Source organism: Cephus cinctus, unplaced genomic scaffold, assembly GCF_000341935.2.
Source record: "Cephus cinctus unplaced genomic scaffold, Ccin1 Ccin1_scaffold0198, whole genome shotgun sequence".
Classification (NCBI taxonomy): domain Eukaryota; kingdom Metazoa; phylum Arthropoda; class Insecta; order Hymenoptera; family Cephidae; genus Cephus; species Cephus cinctus.
Genome location: NW_014332919.1, coordinates 6,624 through 27,718, shown reverse-complemented (window position 1 = coordinate 27,718; position 21,095 = coordinate 6,624). Strand labels below are relative to the sequence as shown.

The window sequence follows — 21,095 nt, the reverse complement described above, 5'->3', positions numbered from 1 at the left end:
AGCTGTGATTCTCCTTGTGATACAAAGTTTTTTAATTTTCTTTCGAATCCGATGAAAAAAATGTCATGTCCTTACATGTGCCGAACTCGTCTTGAAATCCTCTAAGAGACAGGCGTAAAAAAATTATATGTTCAGTTGCCAAAAATTCAAGGTAACCTTGAAAAAACATTTAAAAAAAGAGTTGACCAGTAATTTTTCACTATCACGTTAAAGCTCTCTTGAAACCGTGTAAAAGCTGATAAAAAAATTTTCGATCGGACTGCTAATAATAAAGTAATCTCTACTGATCACGATTCGTGATTCACCCTGTATAGTTTGCATATGAAAGAAGAGAACAAGAAAATTCAACGTCTTAGAAAAATGATAAGTTAGGAATTTTATATAATTATTAGTTGGATTGATATTGTGCAAAGTAAGGTATGTATCTGAGGTAGCTGTGGTGATGATTACTACAAAAAAAAACCATTTGGAAAGGAAAAAGCAACTACTTCGATCACACTGTATACAGTTTTTTATCGTAACTTTTTATATATTTTTATTTGTTCATTTTATTTCGTCTTTATCTCTAAAGATTTTTAAATTCTTGACATTTACGAATATATTTTAGTTTTTACTAAAATTTTACTTAAAATAGCAAATGGTAACTACTTTTTACACATGACGAGTATACTCGCTATAATGCAAAAAATTGCCATTTCTTCATAACGAGTTTATTCGTCATACACAACTAACTGGTTAATTTGATTCTATTTAGAACTATCAATTCAAATGATGCGTTTGTGCTGAATAATCCTGTATATAATTACGATAGAACGTCGATTATTGCATATTCGGATAATTGAAAACGTGTAGTCAAAGCAATGGAAAATTATTCATTACCTTTGGCAAAACCATTAGTAATTTTTTTACGGGATAAGTCTGTGCGATGTTACCACAAAAGAAAGCGCGAAAGGAACAAGCTAGCTGTTCGGATAACCGACGATTGAATAATCGAAGTACTACTGTATGTACTGTGACGTATTTTTACGCGATCGACCTCACCGGAAAATGCAAGACCGACCGGCGCACAACTTTACGCGTTTCAGGGAACCCAGGGACTAACAAATTTTACTCTCGAAATACCTAAGGTATTGTTGGACGCCAGGTTCCAAAACGGGAACCACGTATCAGTTTCTACAGTTCGTCTTCGCGTGCCTACGTTTTCTAACTCAGCTACGCGGAGGCGTCGGGATTCGGAACAATAGGTCGGATGGGTCAGACGATCACGCGACACACAAAATGATCCGGACACTTCGATCTCAATTAAAATGTTCGGTTTATTAGATAAATCTCCTTGTGATACAAAGTTTTTTAATTTTCTTTCGAATCCGATGAAAAAAATGTCATGTCCTTACATGTGCCGAACTCGTCTTGAAATCCTCTAAGAGACAGGCGTAAAAAAATTATATGTTCAGTTGCCAAAAATTCAAGGTAACCTTGAAAAAACATTTAAAAAAAGAGTTGACCAGTAATTTTTCACTATCACGTTAAAGCTCTCTTGAAACCGTGTAAAAGCTGATAAAAAAATTTTCGATCGGACTGCTAATAATAAAGTAATCTCTACTGATCACGATTCGTGATTCACCCTGTATAGTTTGCATATGAAAGAAGAGAACAAGAAAATTCAACGTCTTAGAAAAATGATAAGTTAGGAATTTTATATAATTATTAGTTGGATTGATATTGTGCAAAGTAAGGTATGTATCTGAGGTAGCTGTGGTGATGATTACTACAAAAAAAAACCATTTGGAAAGGAAAAAGCAACTACTTCGATCACACTGTATACAGTTTTTTATCGTAACTTTTTATATATTTTTATTTGTTCATTTTATTTCGTCTTTATCTCTAAAGATTTTTAAATTCTTGACATTTACGAATATATTTTAGTTTTTACTAAAATTTTACTTAAAATAGCAAATGGTAACTACTTTTTACACATGACGAGTATACTCGCTATAATGCAAAAAATTGCCATTTCTTCATAACGAGTTTATTCGTCATACACAACTAACTGGTTAATTTGATTCTATTTAGAACTATCAATTCAAATGATGCGTTTGTGCTGAATAATCCTGTATATAATTACGATAGAACGTCGATTATTGCATATTCGGATAATTGAAAACGTGTAGTCAAAGCAATGGAAAATTATTCATTACCTTTGGCAAAACCATTAGTAATTTTTTTACGGGATAAGTCTGTGCGATGTTACCACAAAAGAAAGCGCGAAAGGAACAAGCTAGCTGTTCGGATAACCGACGATTGAATAATCGAAGTACTACTGTATGTACTGTGACGTATTTTTACGCGATCGACCTCACCGGAAAATGCAAGACCGACCGGCGCACAACTTTACGCGTTTCAGGGAACCCAGGGACTAACAAATTTTACTCTCGAAATACCTAAGGTATTGTTGGACGCCAGGTTCCAAAACGGGAACCACGTATCAGTTTCTACAGTTCGTCTTCGCGTGCCTACGTTTTCTAACTCAGCTACGCGGAGGCGTCGGGATTCGGAACAATAGGTCGGATGGGTCAGACGATCACGCGACACACAAAATGATCCGGACACTTCGATCTCAATTAAAATGTTCGGTTTATTAGATAAAATCGGCGGCGCGAAGCGCGACGATTTTGTACAAGACCGAAGTGATTATTTACAAAAGAAATAGTAATGAATAGTAAATCAAAAAGACAAAAAAAGAAGTACAATCAGAAAGTATTAACTGGTACTTTGCGTACCGTACGAATTCAAAACCAAAAATCGTAACATGGCTAATCCGCGTTTACCACCATACGATGACCGACTGTCAAGGACCTGCACGTGTTCTACGCGTTACGAAATCAAAAGTACAAGTTCCTTACGTACGGAACAACACGAAACAATTCGGAGAACGTACAAAGATTCTAATCCAATAATAATATGTCGAAACAAAATGTACACCGTGAACCCTGCCGGTCGACGGACCTTCGTGCCGTGGTCTTATTCGAGATGAGGGATTGTCCCTTCGCGTGTTCGTTACATGCGCAGTCAAAAATCACGAAACAAACAAAACTCCGGTACGACGATTTGCACGAAGTTACGTCGCTCACAAAAACGTCAAATGCAACTCGCTTACCGTGGTGTTCCCTGGTCGCGTAAACCAAGAAAACCAAATCGTCCAATAGCACTTTGTGCACCCGCGTACTCACAAATTAACCAAAACGTCTAACGTCGTCGCGTATCCAAGCAAGATTCTCTTCTTCATGCGCATTGTCTTCGCGTGAAGGATAGCACCCCCTCCCGTTAGGCTAATGAGCGGCGATTCGCCCTGCGGACGAATTCTTCAACCCAGAGTCTTCGCCAGGCGCCAGTTTCGAATATGTCATCGCGACAATTAATAATTTTCATAATCTCTCGTGGACAATTTATACATATCGGGTCCTACGAAGAGTATCAGTCGTTCTCGCGCGAGGGTGCACCAGGCGTCCCTGGATTCCCAACTCGCGGAAATATAATTATGCGCAACTGGCGATGGGCGCTATGCCATAGGGGTCGGTAGTGTTGCTCATTCGTGCACGACGTGGTGCTCGACGTCAAGTTGTCCCGCGTTGCGCGCGCCTCCTGGGCCAGTAGAGCTGCTTTCCGCAGATAGCGCGAGTGTCGACCCTCGCGCGTCGCAGCTCCCTTCCTCCTGGGACTCCAACTGGCTCTCCCTCTCTCTTTCTCCGCGTCTTCACGGGCACGGTGAGCGAGCACCTATTCGAACTCCGGCAGAGTACACGCAAACAAAAGAAAATAATAAAATAATCTATCGCAATTTTAATTAGGCCCTTGCGGTCGGTGGATTCTGCCTGGACTTTGCTATGGCATTTAGGCCCGTATCGCGTTTCGGCGTGATTTTCCACCGAGGACAAGACGGGTGAAATTCACCACGTCACAGTACATACACTAGTCTTACATACAGGTTTGTCACCACCTATGTGAACCTGGCACCCGACTTAAAAAAATAATAATTTTTAAATGCCACTCGATTGTACCCCGTTTGTACCTGTTTATACTACTTTAATTTTCTTTTGAACCTCAAAGGGTTGGAAACTGGGGGGGGGGGGGCGTTAAAAACTGTTAGTACCTTACTTTGAATAAATTAAATTCTCTTTTCAGGGATGGGATTTAGAATCGTTTGTACTACTCTTTATTTCGTTTGGATGTATGTACACTGAGCCACAATAATGGTGACAACGTAGACGCTGTGCGGTGAGGTAAGAGAGTAGATTGGGCGGCGCCTGCTCACGTATATTGGCCTGTGTGTGCAACGCAGAAAGCGCTACGGTGCGAGCGAGACGCCAGAGTGTCGCTCGGTGCGTCCTTATTGCACAGCACGAGTGTAAGCGAGACGCCAACAAGGCCCCTCATGCGAAATAGGGAGCTTGGTGGGGGACTGCTCGTGTCCGGGCGCACGCTCTTGCTCTCTCTCTCTTAGATTAACGCTCTATGACGAGGAGAACAGCTACTACCCCGATAAGAAACGAGAAGGAGATACGGGACTTTCGGTAGTGGGAATCAGATAGACTTTTCGATTATCAATTCTCGTCAAACACCGTTAGTAAGACAATGAGAGATATATGCGACGTGGTGGCTAGGAACCAGTATCCCAGCGTCTAACGCATTGAAGCGTCCTACCGTGCGTCCTTTTCGCACAGCACGAGTATAAGCGAGACGGCAATAGGTCCCTGAGTCGCACCTATTCACAATGCGTTAGACGCTGGGACACCCTCTCCTAGCCACCACGTCGCATATGTCTCTCTTTGTCTTACTAACGTTGTTTGACGAGGATGGATAATCGAAAAGTCTATCTCATTTCCACTACCGAAAGTCCCGTAGCTCCTTCTCGTTTCTTATCGGGGTAGTAGCTGTTCTCCTCGTCATAGAGCGTTAGTCTGAGAGAGAGAGCAAGAGCGTGCGCCCGGACACGAGCAGTCCCCCACCAAGCTCCCTATTTCGCATGAGGGGCCTTGTTGGTGTCTCGCTTACACTCGTGCTGTGCAATAAGGACGCACCGAGCGACACTCTGGCGTCTCGCTCGCACCGTAGCGCTTTCTGCGTTGCACGCACAGGCCAATATACGCGAGCAGGCGCCGCCCAATCTCCTCTCTTACCTCACCGCACGGCGTCTACCGCTGTCACCATTATTGTGGCTCAGTGTACACTGACAATGAGCGGTATAAATGACGCCCCAAGGCTCCCAGGAAGAAGTTAGGGGAAGAGTGACGAAGCAAGAGTGAGGTGGTCAGCACCCGAGAGGCAAGCCAGGCTCGAGCGTAGAGAGGTTAGCCTTTTCCACCGGCTCGAGACACCATTTCTGTCACGAGTCGGAGGAGTTCCGTACATAGACATAGGAATATAGGGATCGAGCAAACCGCTGGGGGTGGAAGCCGTTTAGAGGGGGTATCGAGGTCAGTCGTATCTATTTTTGATTAGTTACTATTTAGAGTAAAAATTGATACGTAAGGTCCGTCGTTTGTTTATGCGCATAAGCAAAACCAATCATATTAAGGCGCAGTCAGCCTGAATTTGTTTGGTTATGCGGCGAACTCACCCCCTACTCCCCCTCTATTTTTGGCTCACTCCTGTCACCCAAAACTCCAATTTGTGCTTCGTCCCTATATTCCTGCCTATGGTCTCGTATACGAACGTCTCTCTCACTCCTGGCGACGGTTCCCTATAAAACCCTCTTATTCATTGTTAGTGGTGGCTCAGCACGTCTCTGTAGTAACAACTGCATGAGAAATGCACTCAAGTGCATTTATGAACGAAAGTATTCACGCAATCCACACCCATACGAATGGGGTCCAGAGGCGAAGTGCCGGTGAGGGGCTGGAGGGGGGGGGGTGCGGAGTCCCCGATAGAAAGAAAAAAATCGTTGAAAGTTTTATTTACCTAAAACCTTCAAAACTTAAAAAATGGATAGATAATTAAGTGAAACAAAAGCAGTGCAATAGAGAAATAGCAGATGGGGGATGCGCGCGAGAGTCATGTGCGAGTAGAAAGCACTAGTGCGAAAAGTAAGATCGGCCTAATTCGTGCATGGGCAGCATTTTTATTGTGTTCCTGGCTATAGATAGAGTCCCATAAATCAGAGTCAAAACAATCCCAGGATGGGACGCTATGTATATGTCGGAGTTGGAGCCGTCATGACATTGCGCGCGGACTTTGAAACTATTATGTGTTTTTAAATGCTTGTAAACGCTGTATCAAGAGACTCGGTCGAGTCTTGTGCCAAGTACAGGCAACCTGCCGTACAGGGAACGGCCCACCAATACTCTTTACCCGAAGCATCTCTTGTACCTGTGTTTCGACTCAAATATCTTATGAACGGCTGTACAGTAACGTCCAATTGAAGTGTAACACTTGAATTTTGTTACATATCTGTGAAAGTATGACAGATTTCGAAAAACCAAAGACATATTTTTTAGGAAATTTCCTTCTCGTTCGAATGGTAAAGGTTTTATCCCGAGCGGATACAAAATGGCCGAATGGCAGGGGTTGGAGTGAAAAAGTGCATTTTGGAACTTTTTGAAAAATTCGAGATCTAGTAGTTCCGGACGAAATTTATATTTCTAATTAGGGCACGAGAGAAAGCATCTTTCGGCATTAAAAAAACCCCCCTATTGAAACCCTGTAGGATCACTCTAGGGGGAGTTACACCCCCTTGAAGTGAAAACACTTCAATGGCCATAACTTCCGAACGCGCCGGCCAATCTGGTCCAGTTTCTGCATGATATCGTCTTTAATGATACTGCAGATTCTCACAAAATTATTGTCCTTGGAGATGATCCCGTCAGACTACCCTACCACGCACGCCAAGCAATTGTCCCCCGAGCGCCTCGAACGGCACTCGCAAAATTTAGGCGTTTTCAAACGGATAATTTAACCCCTTAACGTACTCGTATTTGGATAAAAAAACACCCCCATTGAACCCCTGTAGGATCACTCTAGGGGGAGTTACACCCCCTTGAAGTGAAAACACTTAAATGGCCATAACTTCCGAACGCGCCGGCCAATCTGGTCCAGTTTCTGCATGATATCGTCTTTAATGATACTGCAGATTCTCACAAAATTATTGTCCTTGGAGATGATCCCGTCAGACTACCCTACCACGCACGCCAAGCAATTGTCCCCCGAGCGCCTCGAACGGCACTCGCAAAATTTAGGCGTTTTCAAACGGATAATTTAACCCCTTAACGTACTCGTATTTGGATGTTTAAAAGCGCGTTTTAATCGTTGAAATCTCAGCTACATCGTGGATGAAAATGAAACTTCTATTTCATCGCTTTCCTAATGAAAAATGGCGGGGAAGCTTCGGGTGCGCTTGCGAAATCTCGAGATCTCCGTCACGGGATTATCTCCGAGAACAATAATTTTGAGAGAATCTGCAGTATCATTAAAGATGATATCATGCAGAAACTGGACCAGATTGGCCGGCGCGTTCGGAAGTTATGGCCATTTAAGTGTTTTCACTTCAAGGGGGTGTAACTCCCCCTAGAGTGATCCTACAGGGGTTCAATGGTTTTTTTTTTTGAATCCCGAAGGATGCTCTCTCTCGTGCCCTGATTAGAATTGTAAATTTCCTTCCGGAACTACTAAATCTCGAATTTTTCAAGAAGTTCCAAAATGCACATTTTCACTCCAACCCCTGCCATTCGGCCATTTTGTATCCGCTCGGGATAAAACCTTTACCATTCGAACGGGAAGGAAATTTCCTAAAAAATATGTCTTTGGTTTTTCGAAATCTGTCATACTTTCACAGATATGTAACAAAATTCAAGCGTTGCACTTCAATTGGACGTTACTGTATGTGAGAAAAAGTTATTGATACATTCACTATAGGAATCAAGGGTACTGAATCGATTGCCACCAAGTTCAATATGATTAGTGTACGATATCAGGGCGTATTCACATGGTGAGCGAGATGATTTTATTTCAGGTCCGTCGTCGTCTTCGCAGGTCCAACTACTTTTTTACACGACAGATGGCGCTGACTGCTTTGCCTTCTTTACTTATTTATTTGTACTCTGGATGGTGTTGGTAATTTACGAATCACAACACAATCAAATACACTTTGTACGTGAAGCTACCGTTCACACAGAATTTCCAGTTACTATAAGGCTGCTTTCACAATAATATAGAATTATTAAGCTTTAATAGCATTCATGTGGAACGCGTGTGTATGGGTGTACATATGTGTGTGCTTCGACATAGCTTCTCGTATTTTAAATGACAGTTTTTAGAGATATAGGATGTCCAGGTATTCCTCTCCGTAGTTTCCTAGGTAGTATCTAGGGCCGGACGTGGAAGTCCAGGGTATCCAGGTGTTCCTCTCCGTAGTTTCCTGTATCTAGGTGCCGGTTTGGAAGTCCAGGGTGTTCAGCTGTTCCTCTCCGTAGTTTCTTGTATCTAGGTATAGGACGCAGAAGTCTAAGGTATCCAGGTGTTCCTTTCCGTAGTTTCTTGTATCTAGGTATAGGACGTGGAAGTTCAGGGTGTCTAGAAAAGTGTGCAACGAGCGACGCTTTGACGTTCGCTCAAACCATAGTAACCTCTCTATTGTTCGCACGGTCTGAGGTACGTAAATAATCCAGCACACTCAGCTGGACACCATTAACGACGCTTATATGCATTCAAGATTACATTTTGTTTAAAATATTGTATATATCTTTATGCATTTATAAAAAAAATGAACATAAATTAAATTTATATGCCATTTAACATTTTCGACAATGCAATATATTTTTCTGATTAGCGACATCACAATGCATTTACAATTTATATCTGTAAAAATATAGATTTCAGTTCTTAGAGCTTCTATATTACGTTGAGCAATAAAAACACGTGATATCCCCCCAAAAACACTTACGTGTAAAAAACTATGCCAAGTTCAGTAGTGTTGTGAATTCGTCTAATAAAAAGTATTGAAATCGTATTATTGAGGCCAAGTACTTAAGGGGAGCATATCATTTACGATATTCAAGAAATAGATTTTGTTTTCTCATACTTCGAAAGTATAATATATGAAGAATGTACTGAAAAAAGGAAAAATCGAAATAGTAAATATTTATGGAATTATTGCATAGTCGAGAGCGCCGGGGTCCGCATCCCGTAAACTAGTGAGTCAGGTATCTGGAACGCTTGGGGTGGAGCAACCTTTCTTTTACAATATCTTTGTATAATTGTTTGAAGATCTTACTCCATTACTCTCCTACCAAGCATCTCCTACCAATTTATAAAGATTTGTCCATGGATGATTTACTTGAAAGATGCTTGGGTGGCCATACCCAGAATGCTAATGAAAATTTTAACGCGATAGTTTGGCGATTATCTCCAAAGCACCTGCATTTTGGACTAAAAGTTATTGAAATCTGAGCCTATATTGCTGCTGGGATATTCAATTAAGGCTACACCTCCATTCTCAGAGTTATGAACAACTTAAGTATAATTGCTTATAGTATTTTAAGTATAAATGTTAATAATAATTGACTGTACCTTCCTCGGTTCTGCTCGTGGATGATTTGAACATCTTGAAACTGCGTAGATGCTTCACACGAAACGAAACTGCAATGGAGGAATCTTGAGTAACCAAGTGGTGCTGAAGCTAACTCCCTCCCTCCTTCCTTTCCTTACGTCAGCAAATCACGGATCGTTGTTGGTTTTCCGATAGATAATAGAACGGAATTGTGGGTTTGCGATTAGCTGCATAAGTTACGCGGTACATACACAAAGTACGCTCCATGGGGAATCAGTTTGACCATCGAGGGACTAATTAAAAAAATTCCCTAGCCAAAGTTGTTTTTATAAATATATTATTTATATAAACAAATAACCGTCAAACTTCCCTATCCTCACCACGTTGTAGCTCGTAACCCTAATGCGGCCGGTTTTGCCTGGAATCGCTAGTGTCGAAGAAGCCTGCTGACACAGGCGCATGCGCATCCGTAAATTCAGTGCAACCTCTTATCTCCGATTCAAAAGGAAAGTTATTGACTACAAAAAACCGATGCGATGCCAATTAAATAAAATTTTGATAAGTTAGACAAATAAAGAATTGATAATTAAAAAAACTAAAGTGAAATGGACCAATTCACCTAAAATTCATGAAAATTAAAACAATCAATTTTTGCTTGTGTCGTAACTTTTTTATTGAATTCATTTGTAATTCCAGTGAGATTTTCAAATGCAAATTCCTATCATTGTGATTTAAGCAGGCACGATGCACTTTCTGGTCATTGTTGCTTTTTTCAATTGCAATGACGGTATATTACACATTACAACGAGCAAAACTGCAGGAAACGTATTCAAAAAAGAGATAACTGCGCACGCGTAGTGGTAGCACGTGATAGGCTCTTTCAACATTAACACCTCTTGCGGCACTGGCTACCTTATCGTCACACGTTTTTCGCCTAAGTGTTCTGTATACAAGATCGTGGGCTAACTATATGGAGCTGAGTTTTGTAGCATGAAAAAGTTCAGAAGTGCACAGTAAAAAAATCAATTGTCACTACGGGGCTTCTGTACGAATGCTTGCATCTTCTTGCACCCGAATAAGTATCTAGCATTCAATAAACAGAGAAACTGTTTTTAAACATGTTACAAATATACATGTTGTTTACTTTTACAATTGGGTCAAGAGGAAATCAAATTTTACTTGTTATTTAAAGATGCTTTAATAACATAAAAAACAAATTGCGGAGCAAAATGGAGGAACTAATTAATTTAGAAAATCATGTGAAAATCTGCTTCGTTATTTGGAATAGCAAGAAAAAAATATTTTTCTGTTATAATAAATATATTTTATCATAGTAGTGGAGCAATGAGGAAAACATAAGTATTTAAATCACTACATGTTTGCCTATTATATGATCTAGCACTGGCCCATCATTTTAATTGTATTTTCAACATTTCCTATAACGTTTTTGCTGCTCTTCTACATTACTTCTGCTTCCCGCAGTTGATTATGATTTAATGGTCATTTAATGATTAATAAAACTTTAGGTGATTTCTTATCGAGTACTACTTGGCGGGACTGTGTCAGGAATTTCCAAGTACTGACTTTGAACGTACTAATAGTACTCTATAATAATACTGTATGTTTGTTATTAAACTAACGAATAGCTTTTATCGTGATCATTTTTGACAAGTTATTGTTAATATGCTCTATATATAAAGTTGACATTGGTTTTGAGTTTGATGATTGGTATAATAAACGAAAATTTATATCAAGAAATGCACGGACCCGCCAAGTAGTACTTGATAAGGAATCATCTAAAGTTTTATTAATTATTAAATTACCATTAAATCGTAATCAACTAGGGGAAGTAGTAGTAATGTAAAACAGTAGCGAAAACATTATACGAAATTTTGAAAATACAATTAAAATAATGGGCCAGTGCTAGATTATATAATAAGCAAACATGTAGTGACTTATGTACTTGGCCTAAATACACTCGGACCTCGATTTTATGGAATTCGATTTTATGGACAAACCCCACTTTCTTCCTACCACTTTAAAGAGTGGGGCGCATGTGCGCTCCCCCAGCCAGTACCGTAACTACACTCTAGTGTCGGCAGCCATCCGGGCCCGTTTATAGTTTATAATTGAAGGGATGCCACGACCATATGATACGTTACTGTCCACAAGCGCGCGAGTGGCTATACGCATTGTAGGGGCGGAGCTTAGGGAACCTCGATTCTGTGGACTTCCGGTCCTGACTTATCCATAAAATCGAGGTCCTACTGTAATATGATTTCAATACTTTTTATTACAGGAATTCATAGCATTCCTGTACTTAGCGTAGTTTTTTACACGTAAGTATTTTTTTGGGGGTAAGAGTAGTTTTACATACCTTATAGAAATGTCAACATTTGGAACTGGTGCGTTCAAACAATATATACAGTTTCATGTAAACCTAACAATTTATAGTTTGTGCTGAAAGTAGTTAATGTCTTATGTGTAGGTGTAACATATTATTATTCTTGTTTAATAGAACAGTAAAGAAAAAGGGAGGTTTGCGAGGTAATTGAACATCAATTCTTGTTATTATGATCTATTTTTATTGTCTAAAACAATCTTTAAAATTACATCTAAGAAATCGTTATTATTTCTATTATTTCAGTGATAAAACGTTTGAGTAATGGTAAATGTAATGTGTTACGTCTTTTTAATGTGTAAATATAATCAGACGCTTCGCAATTTTGGTGGAGTTGAAATTGCAAGATGTTTGGAAGGGTTTTTGCACTGGGCAAGCGTCTTTATAGGAAATAACACTTGATTTTAAAGATAAAATAATCGTGCTATTGTATATTGTCCTATAATTTAAATGCTGGAAAGTCAGTTAATTACTATTTCACTCTCTCACACATTGTTATAATTGTGGACAGTGATTATTATTATACCGCAGGCGATGACCGTAAACCGCTACTAATCACAATAACGGTGGGAGGTCACTTTTCAAGGATTGGTTTTTGGCGCTTGGTCGATTTCTGATAGAGCCGACACAATAGCTTTGCTGCAGAAGATATAAAAGAATGCCAGGTTTCCTGATACAGAGATGAGAAATAATGCTTCCTGAGAGCAGAAGTTGCCAAGGATAGGTTCCCACAGTTTGCGGTAGAATACCGTTCATTAATTTGCTCGGGAGTACAGGATAGTTTTCCCTAATTAACACTTCGTCTGTAAACGTTTTTCCCGCACCTCCCGTCTGTAAACGTGGGTCTTTCGCGTCCGGCAATTATTTAACCCCCTTAATGCACTCAAAACATTCTAAAAAAATTTATGATACTTTTCGAAATATTTATTTTGAAGTACCAATTTTAAAATTCTCGAAAATTTAATTGTTTCATAAATTTTTTGTTAAACAAATGGAGAAATTGGGGAAAAATCTTTAATTTACGAAAAAAATTGTAACTCAGTGAAAAATGAAGATAGCGTAATTTTTCATAATGCAAATTAAAGGTGAAAAGTGTAGCTTTAAGAAAAAAGTTATATCGTTTCGTTTGTTTAAAGCTAAATGCTTAAGTTTTGGACATAAAAATAGGCAATAAATTATGTACGATGCATTGCTATTCACACATTTTATTAGGAAAAAACGTATTTTTTTTTTTAATAAAAAAGGTATCTTACATCTATTATACAAAAAAAAAGTTAATTACATTTAGTCGATGCAGTTTGCACAACACATGACGCGATGGTCTTCGCATACTGGTCTCTTGCATTTAGCGCAGCAGTATTGCGTTTTTCGATCGTTTTCGAGTTTACAATAATAGCATCGCTCTCCGTGGCATCACTATCAGCTTCTTCAATTGCGTCCGTTTCATCTTCGCTGTCATCACCTCCAAAATATGTAATTACTTCGCGTTGACGCAGTACGCGCGTGACTTCTTCAGCCGATCGCTGCTCTATTTTAAAAATGTAAAAAAAAAATTTTTAACAATTTTTTAGGCATACTAAAGCAAAATAAATGTATCACTGATGCCAAAAACACGATAAAAAAAATTTCACTCACTTATCTGTTTACTACACACCGTCTGTAAACGTGTGTCGTTCGTGTCCACTCCGAAATCTGCGCACTCGTCACCACTGCCTAGAAGGTAGTGAAGCTTGGGCATCAGTTCCCCCTCCTCTACAACTTTTTTAGGGATAGGCGAGACCGTCCGCCCTGCCCCTTTTTCCCAGGTACAAACCGAAATTGTTTTTGCTCAGACACGAACGACCCACGTTTACAGACGAAGTGTTCATTTTCAGAGATTATGATTATTAAGATTCTTAAGGCTTTTGGTGTACACTTGTCGTTCTGACTGAATCTAACAGCGAATAAATTCCTGTCGAGGAAGTCGCTGCTTATATCCTCGGAAGGAATACGTTATTTTTAACAGGGATAATGATTTTTGTTATCCCCAGATGTTAACGCAGAATTTTGATTCAATATTTCATTTCACATTTTAATTTGTCTAATAGGATTAGCAGTTTATTAACCCCTTGCCGTGCCATTTAGCTCGACGAAATTCAAGCCCAAGTGTTACGCGTCAACGCGTGGTAAACAGATCAGACTGATGCGCGAGAAAGGTCACAATACGAGCCGAAATGTAAATGCCTCTGATATAGACACTTTTGCACGATACTGCTGTTGTGGAAATAAACTCTAATACCTTTTGTATTTTTTATTTATTTTTAATCGATTCATTACATTATAATTATTATACTATATTATATTTTGTAATCGATAACAGTTACAAAATTATATTTCACGAATTCAATAGAACAGTTTAACAGTTCAACAGAAATTCTTGCATCTTCAACTGTGGGTTTGTTTCAAGGAATGTAATAATACCACGGTTAAAAATAAAACTTCAATTGTAATAAATATTCACCTTGAATCAATATCTAATAAGAAAATACTAACAAGTCTAAAAATCCTCCTTGGTATGATACTTCCTAAAACACTCTGGCAGATGTAAAGCTACTTCACATTCCGCACACTCCCACTTCGTTTCGCTTCGTATTTTATGCTTATAACAAACTTTGCACATCCTTGTTGGGTGCTATTTTCGAGCCGTCGAATCGATAGTTTTTGGGAAATGAGCCCAATATTGTGCTTGAAGTCGAAGAGGTTCAATTGGTAAAATTGTTTCTGCTATTTTTACTTGGTATTGAACATAACTCTCCTTTTTTGGACCGTGCATAATTTTATGCATAATATAAGTATTGAATAGGGCCATATCTGACATGTAAAAGAAAAGCTTTCGGTATCCTTTGATGGGTTTTCTCATGATTGGGAAACAGGATAACATCTGATCTTGAAGATCAACTGCACCCATACGTTTGTTATATTCCACGATACAATTAGGCTTCATTACTTTCTGTAATTTTTTGTCTGATTGCTCAACCATCTCTACACTTTCGTGTTTCGTTGATATCATATACACGTCGCGCTTGTCTTTCCATCTCAGAGCTATCAAATTATTGCAACTTCTCCATACACATTTACACTTCTCCTTTTTTCGAAACAGGCTTTTGAATATCTCCTGGCATATTTTTTCTATTTTTGCGTACTGTCCCGATAACATTTGTCCTTTTCTGGTTTAATTTTAGAAAAAGGTCGGGTGAAGAGTACCAGTTATCCAGAAACAAAGTATATCCCTTGTTTATTATTGATTTTGACAAATCCATCACAACGTTCTGCGACGCACTATCATTTACATTAATTTTGTCGTGGCCGGTATATACAGTGAGTAACTTTAATATTCGGACACTATGAGATTTTTACTATATTACGTTATAACTTTTATTTTGAATTTATGACAGAAACCGGTACTTGCCTCGCACAATTTATAAATTTTTAATCCAAATCGAGTTCTTTTCGACGGATTGTATTGTTTGTATGCTAAACGCCCTTTCTATTTCATCAAGGATTCGTCAATGCTGATATATTCACTGGGTGTGTAAATTTCTTTAAATTTTTCATTCCAGAGGTTGATGATAGGTCTTACCTTTCGAAGTCGGTCATTTCTGTCAGAAGTTTCATTATTAGAGAAGTGTAAAAATCTCGAAACTTGCCGAAATCTCATAAATGGCATTGTTTTTCGAAATATTGGCGTTTCTATTACTACTCTTGTAGTCCAATACTGTTGTATATTTGATTTTTTTACTTGACTCATCAAAATACATAATGCATAGTAGGCCTTTATTTCATCTAACGTAACAGGATACCAATTGTCGTCCACTTTCCGTCTTTTACACTCGTCGTTCAATTCTTGGTATGCGAAGCGATTTGTTTCCGTAATATATCCCACAGTTTGTTATCCAATATAATAGAAAATAGTTCTAATACTGTTGGATCCTTGCTTAAATTAGTAAGAACAGACGCTTTTATACCATGAGTCTCAGAATACGTCCAAACTATTGGTGTGTTTTTTTTCTCCTGCCAAATCCATGATTGACGCGTCGTACCTTCCTCTTCACTACTATCTTCTATAATCATACGCCTTGGACGCTTTCTGGTTAGCGGAAGAACATCACTATCGCTATATTCTTTATCACTGCTTTCACTTAAACCTCTATTATTTTGCATTTTGTAAGGGTTTATTATTAAATTTCAATATAATAATATAAACTACTTTGTAACAGCAATTATGAGACTCGTGACTAACTCTGGTGGCGTACTGATAGAAACTAACATTCAATCACAATCCAGGCTCGTGATGTTTATGTTTGATCCGACTATCTGTACACGACCTCGGCTCGTGGTGTTTACGTTTGGCCCGACGATCTATTCACGAGCCTGGCTCGTCATATTCATGTTTGGCCCAAAATTTTCATCACGAATCAGACTCGTTAAAGCACGGCAAGGGGTTAAAGTACCAGCTTACTGGTGTTTCTATTGTGTTTGACGCGTACCGGTTAATAGCGCACGGGTACTTGGTTGTTTTGATACCAGTTGCACGACTGGTATTTGGTTCGGTCATGATAGGTAAAGAAACTTCCTGGAAATAGGAGAAGAGGTCCGACTAGCAAGAACAGGACGGAAAGATATGGTAGAGGGGCTAGGTCCACGCAGATTCCAAATAAGGAAAAGACTAAGGAAAAGAGATTCATAAAAACGGATTGAGAACCCATGAAATTCAGTAAAAGAAGACATAATAAGTAGTACATTATAACTTAAGGAGGCATCAGTACCATTGTAATAATATTATTCTTTTTTTGATCAATATCCTATGTATCGTTAATTACAAACATATTTCCTGCATAAGGTATTCTATTTGAGACAAGTGGAAAGACAGAGATTCATCAATTTTTAATTTTTACATCACATATTGTTTGAATATCGTAGTAAAAAATAAATTTAAAAAAGTCCCAAGATTTTTTTGTTAAAAAATTATCGTAATCATATTCGATGTAAAAAAATTGTTTCTTAAAAATACCGTTCACTTTTACCACCTAGAAGCTAAGATATATCAAAAAAGAATATAGCTGTTTTAATTGGCTAGTTGATTTCATTGATTAGTTGTGGAGTGCCAATCCGACAAGAGGATGCTCTGGAGCGGGGGTGGGCGGTAGCTGCCTGCCAGACCGATAAGGTTGGACGATTTTTTGAAGATTCACTAGTCAGCTAAACGCGATCTAAATTGGATTCTCCCCTATGACAGTCTGACTCATTTGTATACCTTTCTTACGTTCAAATGAATACATCGCCAACCGTACATCCGTGTGTATCAATATCATGGGCGCCGATCAGTGAGAGGAGTCCTTCAGAAGTTCCAACAACCCTTAAGGGGATCCGACATATTTATATCATTTTTAGTGCCGACGGAAAGAATTGTACCTAAGCGAAGAATACCGAACCGATTTGTTGTAATTTAGTACGGTTTGAAAAAAACAATCATAAAAAGAAAGTAAGAATGATATTTACAAAATTCAAAAGGATTGAACAACTCACATAGGCCTTCTAAAAAGGAATTCAACCATTTACAACGTTTTATAAATCTATTTTGAGACAGAGTTTTTTCGCGATGCGAATAGTAAGGCGTCATCGTATACGCAACGATATATCGTCTTTGGCATTTTTCGCAAGTGTTGCTAACAACGATATACTGTTGTTCGGCATTAAAAGGGATATAGTGCAATTTTGACTATTTAAACTCCGTATAACTCTGTAAGTACAGTGAGTAACTTTAATATTCGGACACTATGAGATTTTTACTACATTACGTTATAACTTTATTTCTAACCAAAAAAAAAAAATGATTAAGGATTATGATGACGTATACGCTTAATAAACAATAGCGTAAATTTTATTTACATAACTTGCAACAGTTGTTGAATAATACGGTTTAAATAAAACAGTGTCCGATTTCCACGTTACTTTAATATTCGGACACTTTCAGAAACTACATATGCACATACTTATTTTTTGGCTGGTTTTTGTTACAATACTTGTTTTAATATTTTGTTGGGTAGCCATCCTGCTTTATCACTTCTTGCAAACGCTACTGCATATTATTAATATTTTTTTTTTTAAATATTCAGTACTCAAACTGTTCCATTCTTCTTTTAAACGATTTTTTAACATTTCTCTGGAAGATATTGGTGTTTTTCGAATTCGACGCTCTAGTTCATTCCACACATTTTCAATGGGGTTAAGGTCAGGTGATTGAGGTGGTGGTTGCAAAACTTTTGGGCAATTGTACAGCAAACAGCAAATATTCCTGCACAATGCGTGCCTTATGTTTCGGGTCATTATCCTGGTAGAACTTGAACGTATTTAAAATCCCCATTTTTCTAGCACTTCTGTGTAAATTTTTTTTCAATATGGTCATATACAAATTTATGTCTATAATCTTTTCGATGAAAACTAATTCGCCCGGTCCGAAAGTCGAAATACAGCCCCAGACCATTACCCTGCCACCTCCGTGCTTTACGCTCGGCCGAAGATTGTTAAATTTAAACTCTTCCTTTTTTTCTCGCCACACCATCCTTCGTCCATCTGACCCAAAAATATTAAATTTACTTTCGTCAGAAAAGATGACATCATTCCACCATGTTTCATCCTTAAAAATAAATTCTTTGGCATAATTCAGTCTCTTCTTTCGATTGTGTTCACTCACGTACGGTTTGTTTCTAGCCACTCTTCCATTGTAGCCGCTATTTTTTAGGGCTCTGCGGATCGTTTGAGGATGCACGTTTTTTCCAGTCTCATTTAACAGCTCTGATGCTAATTTTGGGGCACTGAGCGTAGGGTCCTTCTTTATTTTTCTTAGCAATTTTCTCTCATCGCGAACGTCTAGTTTCTTCGGTTGGCCTTTTTGGGGTATAAAATCAATACGATCCTCGCATTTGAACCGCTTGACTATATCTCCCACTGTACTCTTGCTCATGTTAAGCAGAGCAGCAATTTCTCTGTACGATTTTCCTTTGGCAGGTATAAAATCTATACGATCCTCGCATTTGAACCGCTTGACTATATCTCCCACTGTACTCTTGCTCATGTTAAGCAGAGCAGCAATTTCTCTGTACGATTTTCCTTTGGCATTATGATACATTACAAATTGCCGTATATCAAAACTCGTGTTCGCTTTGCGAGGCATTGTACAAGTGTATTGCACAATGATCAACAAATAACTAATAAAATAAAGCTTAAACTAGAACGCTTGACTAGATTTGTAAATAAACATTGTCCTCTAATTTGGCGTAACGCGGCTTGAACATTGGAAAAAGCGCTACACGTAACGTGAAAATCGGACAATGTTTCATTTAAACCGTATTATTGAACAACTATTGTAAGTTATGTAAACAAAATTTACGCTATTGTTTATTAAGCGTATACGACATCATAATCCTTCATCATTTTTTTTTTTGTTAGAAATTAAGTTATAACGTAATATAGTAAAAATCTCATAGTGTCCAAATATTAAAGTTACTCACTGTAGATATTGAAATTTCGCTCAAAGATGTGCTACACCATAATGAACGACATATTTTCATAACGAGTGTTAATCTTTAATTTTAACCAGCGCAGTAGTTACCTTAACTGATTAAAATATTTTTACGATTCAATACTATTTCGTTAATGTAACTAGCATAGGCATTATTATCATGACTAAAGTAAATACTCTTTAATGTAATAATGATTTAATATAATACCAATAGAACAAATGATATATTGCTCGATTCAATAAAATATTCGTGTATCATTCGAGTGGATTGACCAATTCAGTTTTTTTTTTGTATAGGGCAGGAGCAACATATCGGCACGAGAGCACCGCCAAGAGAAATAATATTAGAGAATTCATCAATGCCTCCTGAGCCAGGCATGGTGAGAGTTCAGGTTAGTTCTTTTGTTTCTTTTTTTTTTCTTTTTTACACTTACTACATACACGTATTGAAAAATATGTAAGGTGTAATGCATTTCATTAAGCATCAATAAATCATGTATTTCCATATTGAAAAATGTAAGTATAGATGGTAAAAAAAAGTTTGTATAGTGTTGGTACTCGCCGTATTAATCATGTAACAGCCTCATTCAGTTTTAGGAATATATATTCTTCTTTTCAACAGATTCTGTTCTTTATAATGGAACTAGAGCGTCGAATAATTTTTTTTTTTTTTTTTTAATACTTTTACTGCTGATCTCGCGCCAGCGTGGCGTCAACGCTAAAGAGCCAATCACGCGACAGAGCGTGGTGTGGAGTAATGTCTGAGTAGCCAATCACGCGTTCGCGCGGGAAGAGCTGCGCCTCAACATTTATTCTCTTCTTCAATGGGCATTATATGTAGCCTTCTGGGAAAAAACTCATTTCTACGGTGAGGCACTAATTATCAGTACATCCTCATCTAACCGGCAGTGAACGTGTGAATTCATTTTTCGAAACCGTCGTCATTCCTCTTTAAAATGCGACAAAAACGACAAGCGTTGCATGTTCTTAATTCTTTTCCTAGCTCAGGCTCCGAACAGGCAGGTACTCGGACCGTTGCAAACCCTCGAAATTAGATCGTTTCTATAGGTTGAGTTGTAAATAAGTTCCGTTGACGATAATTCAATTTTATTTAAAAAACGGAACTTATTTCTGATTCAGCCCAATATAATGTACGGGACGGTTGCTTTGTCCCGTCTATCTACAATAAAGGTGGTACGTTTGCTATTGCTGTAAATAAATGTAATAAAAACAGTAATGCATATAAAAGGAACAGTTAAACTCTTTGGCTTCTTTCAGTTTCAAATGAGAGTGAGATTATTTGTAAAATAAGTGAAGGAAGAGTGAAAATTGTTGCGAAAAATATAGGGGGGGGGGGGATCATCCAAACGATCATTTATTGGTAATCAATATGTGACATCCGATAAAGAAGATGGAGTGACGGTGAAGGGCCCAGCTGTGCATTACGTGGAAAGTTGTCCAGTGTTTTGCATTATTTTTACGAAATAAAGCATGTAATAGGATATAAAATACTAAAATTCGTAACGGCTTTAAGTGCAATCGCTTCAATTGTTAAATATACAAAGTGTGGTAAAATATTAATTTTCAAAAGT

At 38.3% G+C, this 21,095-nt stretch overlaps 2 protein-coding genes across 2 annotated transcripts in view; one reads left to right on the top strand and one right to left on the bottom strand.

The window, feature by feature from the left end:
• The window catches only part of LOC107264869 (transport and Golgi organization protein 11), a gene marked incomplete at its 3' end in the record, with an annotated part of 24,122 nt that extends 4,227 nt beyond the window's left edge, over window positions 1-19,895 (top strand). Inside the window, 1 exon segment of the mRNA XM_015733611.2 lies at window positions 19,801-19,895. Coding sequence (XP_015589097.1) covers window positions 19,801-19,895 — 95 coding nt within the window.
• Window positions 13,176-14,133, bottom strand: LOC107264870. Its single transcript, XM_015733612.2, has 2 exons — window positions 13,578-14,133; window positions 13,176-13,470 (listed from the first exon to the last, which is right to left on the bottom strand). Exons 1-2 carry the CDS (start codon window positions 13,678-13,680, stop codon window positions 13,217-13,219), a joined length of 357 nt encoding a protein of 118 aa, XP_015589098.1. The 5' UTR covers window positions 13,681-14,133; the 3' UTR covers window positions 13,176-13,216.
• Window positions 19,896-21,095: the final 1,200 nt, after the last annotated feature.